This window comes from Euleptes europaea, chromosome 18, assembly GCF_029931775.1.
Source record: "Euleptes europaea isolate rEulEur1 chromosome 18, rEulEur1.hap1, whole genome shotgun sequence".
Lineage (NCBI taxonomy): Eukaryota > Metazoa > Chordata > Lepidosauria > Squamata > Sphaerodactylidae > Euleptes > Euleptes europaea.
Genome location: NC_079329.1, coordinates 19,003,609 through 19,012,986, shown reverse-complemented (window position 1 = coordinate 19,012,986; position 9,378 = coordinate 19,003,609). Strand labels below are relative to the sequence as shown.

General features: G+C 42.9%; 1 protein-coding gene across 1 annotated transcript; it reads right to left on the bottom strand.

The window, feature by feature from the left end:
* Positions 1 to 3,572: 3,572 nt before the first annotated feature.
* LOC130490722 (olfactory receptor 11A1-like) lies at positions 3,573 to 6,175 on the bottom strand. Its single transcript, XM_056864530.1, has 2 exons — positions 6,144 to 6,175; positions 3,573 to 4,516 (listed from the first exon to the last, which is right to left on the bottom strand). Exons 1-2 carry the CDS (start codon positions 6,154 to 6,156, stop codon positions 3,573 to 3,575), a joined length of 957 nt encoding a protein of 318 aa, XP_056720508.1. The 5' UTR covers positions 6,157 to 6,175.
* Positions 6,176 to 9,378: the final 3,203 nt, after the last annotated feature.

Here is a 9,378-nt window from a genome sequence, read left to right as displayed (position 1 = left end):
ACACTACTGCTCAAACAAGTAGGGCTGTCAAAAAAAAAAAAAATTCGGTACAGTTCGGATTCGGCCGAATTTGACCCTTGTGGGTTTGGTACGTGCCGAAGTCCGAACTCCTCCGCTTCGGATCCCCGGTAATTCGGGGGGATCCGGAGTTCGGGGGAAAATTCGGCCCCAGCGCGCCTTCAGAGGGATTCCCTGAAGGCGCGCGGGGGCCCTTTAAACTGATCTGAGCCTCCCAGCTGGGAGGCGCAGATCAGTTTAAAGGGCAGCCCGCCCCCCTCAGCGGGCTCCGCTGGAGAGGCTCAGGCTGCCCTTTAAACTGATCTGAGCCTCCCGGCCGGGAGGCACAGATGAGTTTAAAGGGCAGCCCGCCCCCCTTCAGCGGAGCCCGCTGAAGGGGGGCGGGCTGTCATGTAAACTCATCTGCGCCTCCCAGCCGGGAGGCACAGATGAGTTTAAAGGGCAATCCCGCCCCCCTTCAGCGGAGCCGGGAGGTGCAGAGGCCTTCAGCGGGCTGCCCTTTAAACTCATCTTTAAAGGGCAGCCCGCCCCCCTTCAGCGGAGGCCGCTGAAGGGGGGCGGGCTGCCCTTTAAACTGATCTGTGCCTCCCAGCCGGGAGGCACAGATGAGTGTAAATGACAGCCCGCCCCCCTTCAGCGGGCTCCGCTGGAGAGGCGCTGGCTGTCATTTAAACTCATCTGCGCCTCCCAGCTGGGAGGCTCAGATGAGTTTAAAGGGCAGCCCGCGCCTTTCAGCGGGCTCCCCTGAAGGGGGGCTGAATTTGCCGAATTTATTCGCGAACTCCCGAACTCGCTGAATTCGGCCCCCCCGGTTGCCCGCCAGTTTTGAGTTCGGATCCGTCCGAACAGAAAATCACCGAATCAGGGGAAATTCGGTTGATTTTCAGTTTGGACCGAACCGAATTGACAGCCCTACAAACAAGTCTCCCCCATCCTATAATTATGCATTTGATTTTTCCTACCTAAATGCAGAACTTTACATTTGTCTTTGTTGAAGTGCATTTTATTAGTTCTAGCCCATTTCTCCAGCCTGTCAAGATCATCCTGCATCTTGGCTCTGTCTTCTACCATATTTGCTACCCCTCCCTATTTAGTATCATCTGCAAATTTAATAAGCATCCCCTCTATTCCTTCATCCAAATCATTTATAAAAATGTTGAACAACACAGGGCCCAGCACAGATCCCTGAGGAACTCCACTAGTCACTTCTCTGCAAGTGGACGAGGAACCATTAACTAGCACTCTTCTGGCCCAGAGGATTTTGTTTCATTTAAAGAAACCAGGTGTTGTGCACTACCCCAACGCCAATTCAAGGCTGCAAATCCCTTCCCTCATCACATGTTCTGTTTATGCCATGTTGAGCACCACTTCCCTCATGAGAAAAAACTGAGGAAAAGTAGGAATTGAGGAGTTCTGTGCTCTCTTCATCTCCTGTTACAATTTCACTTTCCGGTCCACGCAATGGGCTTATCTTGTCCTTGTTCTTACTCTTACTCTGTACATAGGAAAAGAACCCTTTTTTGTTGTGTTTAGCATCTCTCGCTAGCCTAAGTTCATACTGAGCTTTAGCTTTCCTAACACTCTCCCTACAAGCACTAGTTATTTGCTTATATTCCTCTTTGGTTATAAGGCCCTCCTTCCACTTCCTAAATGAGTCTTTTTTATTTCTCAGCTCTTTAAAAAGCTGTTTATGGAGCCACCCTGGCCTCTTTAGGCTCCTCCCATTTTTCCTTCTCATAGGAATGGTTTGGGATTACGCCTTCAGTATTTTATTTTTAAGAAATGCCCACCCTTCTTGAACTCCCTTCTCCTTAAGTATTTCTGACCATGGGATTCTACCTAGCATCAGTTTAAGTTTTTTAAAATTTGCTTTTTTGAAGTCCAACCTACATGTCTGACTATGTACAGGTTTTCCTTTCCCCAAGATTGTAAATTCCAAGAGTACGTGGTCACTACTACCCAGGGTGCCTACTACTTTAACCTCATCGACCAGTTCTTCCCTGTTGGTGAGAATCAAGTCTAAGATAGCAGACCCCCTTGTTTCCCTGTCCACCTTCTGGAATAGGAAGTTGTCAGCAAGACAGGAATTAATTGGATCTTGCATTTTTAGCAGCGTTGGACTTCCAACAGATATCCGGGCAATTAAAATCTCCCATGACTACCATGTCCTGTCTCCTTGAGAACTTTGTGATCTGGTCTAGGAGTGTCCCATCCAAGTCCTCTGCCTGGTTTGGTGGTCGATAGCAGACCCCCATGAGAATATCACGATTATTTCTTATTCCTTTTATGTTTACCCATAGAGTCTCGACTGCACTACCACGCTCAGATTCATGTACTTCTTCACAAGTGTACAGATCTTTGACATACAGTGCTACTCCTCTCCCCTTCCTTATCAATCTATACCTTTTAAACAAGTTGTACCCCTCAATCTTAATATTCCAGTCATGAGTGACAGCCCACCAAGTTTCAGAAATGCCTATTAGGTTAAAATCCCCTTCCTGTATTAGGGCTTCGAGTTCTTCCTGCTTGTTTCCCATACTCTGTGCATTAGTGTACAGACATCGGAATCCGTGGTTTATGTGGTTTATGTGGGGTCTGTGATATAGACACAGATCCCAGCAAGAAAGCTTACTTGTCCAAGGAGTGTAAGGTTGAAGCTCAAGCCTACCCTTAGAGGAGAGCCCTGTCTCTTAACATAAGAACATAGGAAAAGCCATGCTGGATCAGACCAAGGCCCATCTAGTCTAGCAGTCTGTTCACACAGTGGCCAACCAGGTGTCTCTAGGAAGCCCACAAAAAAGACAACGGCAGCAGCATTTTCCTGCCTGTGTTCCATAGCACCTAATATATTAGGTGCGCTCTTCTGATCCTGGAGAGAATAGGTATGCATCATGACCGGTATCCATTTTAACTAATAGCCATGAATACCCCTCTCCTCCATGAACATGTCCACTCCCCTCTTAAAGCCTTCCAAGTTGGCAGCCATCACCCCATCTTGGGGCAGGGAGTTCCACAATGTTCTACTTTTGGATTCTTGAGCAGCAAGTCACAGGGAGAAAATTACTACATTTTACCTGCAGAAAGGGTAACCAGTAAATATAGTATAGTATAGTATAGTATAGTATAGTATAGTATAGTATAGTATAGTATAGTATAGTATAGGACAGGACAGGACAGGACAGGACAGGACAGTATAGGTATGGCCAAGCAAACCGTGGCCAGGACTGTTGGTGGGTAATTATTTTAGAATCTTTTTGAGCTTCACATCTCATCTTGTGTCTAGGATTTCCTAGACCATAACTGGCAGAGAGAACATGACGCTTACTGGGACACTGTGCCTCACATGGACAACCAGAGTGTAGGAAGTAGGACAGGCATATAGGTTGGGCAGGGAGGTAAAATAAAAACAACAACAAATGATAAGTGCTATTTCTTAAATAGTATTACATTAAGAATACCATTTTATTTCTATTTATCCCCCCCATACCATTAAAACAAAAAATACACACAGCTGTGTCTGTTTGTGAAACATTTGGAGCTTCTAGGAGCATTTTCTAAAATCCTTGGGGTGACCAGATTTTCTGAGCCCATTTTCTCAGGGCTTCCTTCACCTCCTTGTTCCTTAAACTGTATATTAGAGGATTGATCATTGGAGTCATGACAGTATAGAAAAAAGAGAACACTTTTGAGGAACCCCTCAGGGAGGGGCCTTCTGGAAGGAGATACACAATCATTAAGGTGACATAGAAAATTGTAACTACAAGAAGGTGAGAGGAGCAGGTGGAAAAGGTCTTTTGTCTCCCTGTGGTTGAGGGGATTCTCAGGATGACTGATATGATCCAAATGTAAGATGTTATGGTCAACAGAAATGGAGGAAATGTGAATACAGAACATAACAAAAAGGCTACCTGAATAACCAGAGATGTGTCACTACAAGCCAACTTGATCAGTGGCATAGTATCACAGAAGAAATGGTCAATTACGTTGAAGCCACAGTATGTTAACTGTGACAGCCATACAACCACTACCGAGACTGAAATAAAGCCACTTATCCAAGAACCAGCAGCTAGAGATATACATACTTTGTTATTCATAAGGAACTGATATTGGAATGGTTTGCAAATAGCTAAATACCGATCATAAGACATTACAGATAAGAGGCAAGTTTCTGCAGTCACCAGAAAGCCAAAGAAATATAACTGTATAAAGCAACCAGTTAAGGAAATGGCTCTATTCCCTGTTAGGAAACTTGCTAGCATTCTGGGCAGGATGGTTGAGGTGTAACAAATCTCCAAACAGGACAAGTTCCCCAGGAAGAAGTACATGGGAATGTGAAGTCGCCTGTCGGTCACAACTAGCACAACAATAAGAAGATTCCCCATTATGGTAATGATGTAGATGACTAGAAACAGCAGGAAGAAAAGAATCTGCAGTTCAGGATGATCCCCTAATCCCAGGAGGATGACTTCTGTGGTGACTGTTTGGTTGATCAAGGGGTCTACCTGCATAAAAATAGCAATGAAAACATTATTCTAGTTAAATATTGGCCTGCTGTGCAAGCTTAATAGCATTTTTAAGCGTTTAACTGGGATGCTCACAGGCATGAAAGCAGTTTTGAGTCAAACAAGGAGCAATCCTTCCATCACTAATATAAATATCCATTCTTCCTTTGCGTTCTGGCTGTGTTTGTGTGCCTGGTAAAAGGGTGATCTGCTGCTGTTTGGACTTGGCTGGATATGAAAAGGCCTGCTAGAAGGATAGCCAGAGATGGTGGCTACACAAATCCTTTGCCTCACTCCTCTCTGGACAAATGGGGAAGGATGGCACCTTCAGAGAGGGAGCAGAGGCAGGCAATGGCAAACCACCTCTGAAAGTCTTTTCCTTATAAAAGAAGGGATCACCATAAAAAGAATGACTCACAGCACCTATTAGCATAGCAAAAGTACTCCATGTTGCAGAGGCAAGTGCAATAGTTACTGCCACCAGAAATATATCAATGAGAAGGAGAAGAAGAGTTGGTTTTTATATGCTGACTTTCTCTACCACTTAAGGGAGACTCAATCCGGCTTACAATCACCTTCCCTTCCCCTCCCTACAACAGATACCTTTTGAGGTAGGTGGGGCTGAGAGAGCTCTAACAGAGCTGTAACTTGCCCAAGGTCACCCAGCTGGCTTCATGTGTAGAAGTGGGGAAACAAATCCAATTCACCAGATTAGCTTCCACCGCTCTTGTGGAGGAGTGGGGACTCAAACCCGATTCTCCAGATCAGACTCCACTGCTCCAAACCACCGCTCTTAACCACTACACCATGCTGGCTGCCAGCGTGTCAGCAGTTCAAAGGATAGCCAGGTGAGAAGGCACCGTTTCATGTCACCTTTCACACACCTATCTCCATTTTGACCTTGGAAACATCTTTCAAAGAACTTTCTGCTCACCAGCCCCCTGGACAATTTCAGTTAGTCAGTAATATCCCATGATACTCTTGCAACTGTGTGTCATATAATAACCAACTCTTCTTCCTCTTCTTCTCTACATGTATATCATTTGTTTTTAAGCGAGAGAAGAAACACTGAAAAGATGTGGTGCATATGCAGATGCGCTGATCTATCAAGCTATTCTGCCAATCTAACTAGCTAAAGAAATTAGCTAACAACATGATTGTCAACAAATTTTGTATGATGCTAGCATCTCAATGGCTATGATATGATTATATTTTTTGTCCAAATACTTACTGCATTCATTGAGATGATAATTGAGTAAGTGTCTTGGTAACATGAAAGCTTGATTGCTGGGGAAAGCAAAACATGTTTTCTAATGTCTTGATATCAGGTGTTTTATATTCTATAAGGAAGTAACTTCTGTCACCCAAACATCAGTCGTCATGTCAGGGGCATTCTACATGGCTTATGAGGGGAATTAGCTGAAGAGCTTTGTATCCACCAATTACCTACCATGCCATGAAGAACAGCATCATGGCCTTCATAAGCTACAGCTCTTGATGACTAATCCTGAAAACCAGACATGCAACCCCAAACTGTGATAAGACATTTCAATCCCGAGAAAGTTTAAATGAAATTCTTATGAGGATAGAAAGAATAGCCATTTGTCCAATTTTTCTGAATACTTACTACTTTCATTCTCAAGATATTGTAATGTGATGGACTGATGATCTGGAAAATGAATCTTAACATTTTAGCAAGCCTTTTATTTGCTACCAGGAAGCAATTGCTGCCACCAGACAGTATCTGTATCTGTTCCCCAAAGACATTCCATGTAACTTGGTCAGGGGATTTAACTGAATAACATTTATGCAACATTCAAGTATTGTGCCATAGGGAATAACCAGCAGGAAGGGAGCTCTGTAGGCTGTGTTTGATAGGAGTTGAACAGCTAAAATGGCTGTGTCAGAAGTAGCTGACTATTAAAGTAAATGTCCGCTCAGAAAATCAAGGTTAATAATAATAATAAGAAGAAGAGTGGCTTTGGAAAGGGTCCAATCAGACTTCCTCAGAGCACTATTTAAAGTACCCAAATGTATGTCAAATGTGGTTTGCTTAAGGTTGAAACAAAGATTTGGCAAATCTCCATCAATTACTGGCTGAGAGTCCATTTAAATCACAATGGATTACTCCCTCTCCTTCTAGCAGTGATTCCAAATCCAAGATGGTCATCCAGAATAATCAATAAGCTACACATGATTGGGTTAGATCCTGAACATCTCCTGGAGTTAGGCTTGAGGCAAGTAAAATCATTGGTCCATCACCGCCTTGTGAATATCAAAAGTCAATACGATTTTCCACTATTGCCAAAATCTTACAGTGTATTGAAACCCTAGATCCACAGCAGCCCCATATCTGTCAACCATCACTATTTTAAATATAGATGAGCTTTTTCGAGAGTACATTTTGATGCTATGTCGTCTGCTGTAATGGAAGGAAGGTTCCGACATATACCTTTGGAGCAACGGCGTTGCCCATGTTCAGCCAATGTGGTCGAAACAATATCATATACAATTCTGCAGTGTGAATTTTACACTGATGTTAGAACTAATATCATTTCCCCACTGTTAGCCCGTCTTGAGCAATCAAATCATTACTCGAGGTTAACAGAGCTAGATAAAATTAGATACCTATTGGAAGATAAGGTGGCTCATGTAACTCATGCTGTGGCAAATTCTGTCACCTGGCCATCAAGAAAAGAAATGACATAGTAAGAAAGAAGGACGGCTAATAACTTTTAATACATAGTAAAACCATGTGCCGAAGTGATGGTTTACATAATTTATTTATAGCAGGTTCGCTGCACAGGTTTTTTATATTTAACTTGGTACATGTTTGTCTATGGATGTACACAATTTTTTACTTTTATGATGGTTTATGTAATTTTTTTAATGTGCACTGTTGATTGTATTTCATATAAGTGTCGGCTTAAGATTGTGTTTTATATATGTGCTGGTCTATGACTGTAACAATAAACTGAACACTGAGTTGGATTTTATATGCCGACTTTCTGTACCACTGAAGGAAGAATCAAACATGCTTACAATCATCTTCTCCCCCCCTCCCCACAACAGATACCCTGTGTGGTAGGTGGGGCTGAGAGAGTTCTGAGAAATACAAAATGGCATCAAATTCCCTGTGTGGATCATTATCCTGTCCTCACATAAATAGGGAAAGGTTCCCCCTCGCTGATATACCTCGTCCAAGTTAGTTTTTAAACAAGTCAGATAAATTAACACAGAGGGAATATATAAGAACAGGAGCAGCAATTCTCTTCGAATATGACTTCTTAAAAAAAAAAATCCTCCCCCCTCCCTCCGCCAATTCATGTGGGTCCAGCCTATTCATTAATGCATGCACTCATGGGGAAGGGGTTGTTTTTTTAAAGCTCAGGCTTGGCTAAATAAAAAAGCATCTTCCTTCCACTGCATTATTTCTGTGGAGTGTGAGAAAGGTAACTTTTATAATCCTGCTGCATGCAGTATGAAAGCATGACATAATTAGATGTCTTAACCAGCAGAGTGACTAGTTGAGAGCAGAAGCTACCCGTAGTGCATCACTGATTCTGGTACTTCTTAAAAGTGAGTTGAGACGTTTTTAGATTTTCTATGCTCATAGATGCTGTAGTTGAATGCACAAATCTCTACCTATATACATACCTTCATTCATAAATGTTTAAAGCAAGAAGATGAACTTTTTTGCTTAGAAAATACTTTAAGTTTAGAGTATATTAAATCAAGCTATGACTTCATCACAACATGTTTTCCTTTTATTTTTTATTGTTTTTTCCCAGTCATCGATAAATATAAAATGTGACGCCTGTACTTGCTTATAAGTTGTAGGACAGAAGGATAATGAGGAAGCCAATATTCTTAAAATGTATTTCCACCCCCACCCCAAATGCTTACCAGGGGAAGGGGGGTCAGGAATTTTCAAAAAGTAGCCCATCTGAACCCAAGGCTTTTGGGTTGGATCCTGAAATCTGTCAACAGAGATCCACTCATGCCACTTTTTGGCAAGACCGTCTGTAGACCTTCTTTGTGCACTCACACTCATACAGACAACCTGCTCCTGAGGATTGAGAATCCTCCCTGAATGGCATGACTTATGGTACAGGAGGAGCTGGAAGAAATCACACAAGCTGGGTCCCAGCCATTTGTTGCTTATTCACATTTTAAATGAAACATTGCAAGGCAATATAACACCAAATGCCCTGACCTGGAAGGCTCAGGCTGACCTGATCTCATCAGAACTCAGACGCTCTAAGCAGGGCGAGCCCTGGTTAGTACTTGGATGGGAGACCAGCTAGGAAATCTACTGTTTCAATTGAGAGGAAGACAACGGCAAACCACCTGCGTTCTTCTCTTGCCTGGAAAACCCTACAGGGTCTCCATAAATTGGATGCAACCTGACGGCAATTTCCACCACTATGGCACCGATTGAATTTTTTTTAAAAAAAATCCAATAATGGAATTAGATTCAACCAGATTTTACTCCAGAAGGTGGCTGTTCCCTTTGACCTCCAAAGAAAGCTGTGCTGGGAATCATGGATCCTGCAAAAGCCATAAAAGATGGGATCTGACGTAAGATGGGGAATTGGGCAAGAATGGGTGAAAAAGCTTGTTGGATCTCACCCATATTCAATGGTCACTTCTGGTCCAATTTAAAAAAAAAAAACTAGAACCAGATTTGGAGCATACACAGCCCTTTGGGTCTTTGTTTTTTCTTTTTGGCCTCTTTCCCCTTCTTCTGTTATTGATGTACACTTACTTGTTGTGAAATAACTGGAGGAAAGCAACTGTGCAGTCAGGAGAGGCAGTTGGTAGGAGATACATGAAAAGATGTGTGCAGCATGTCCTA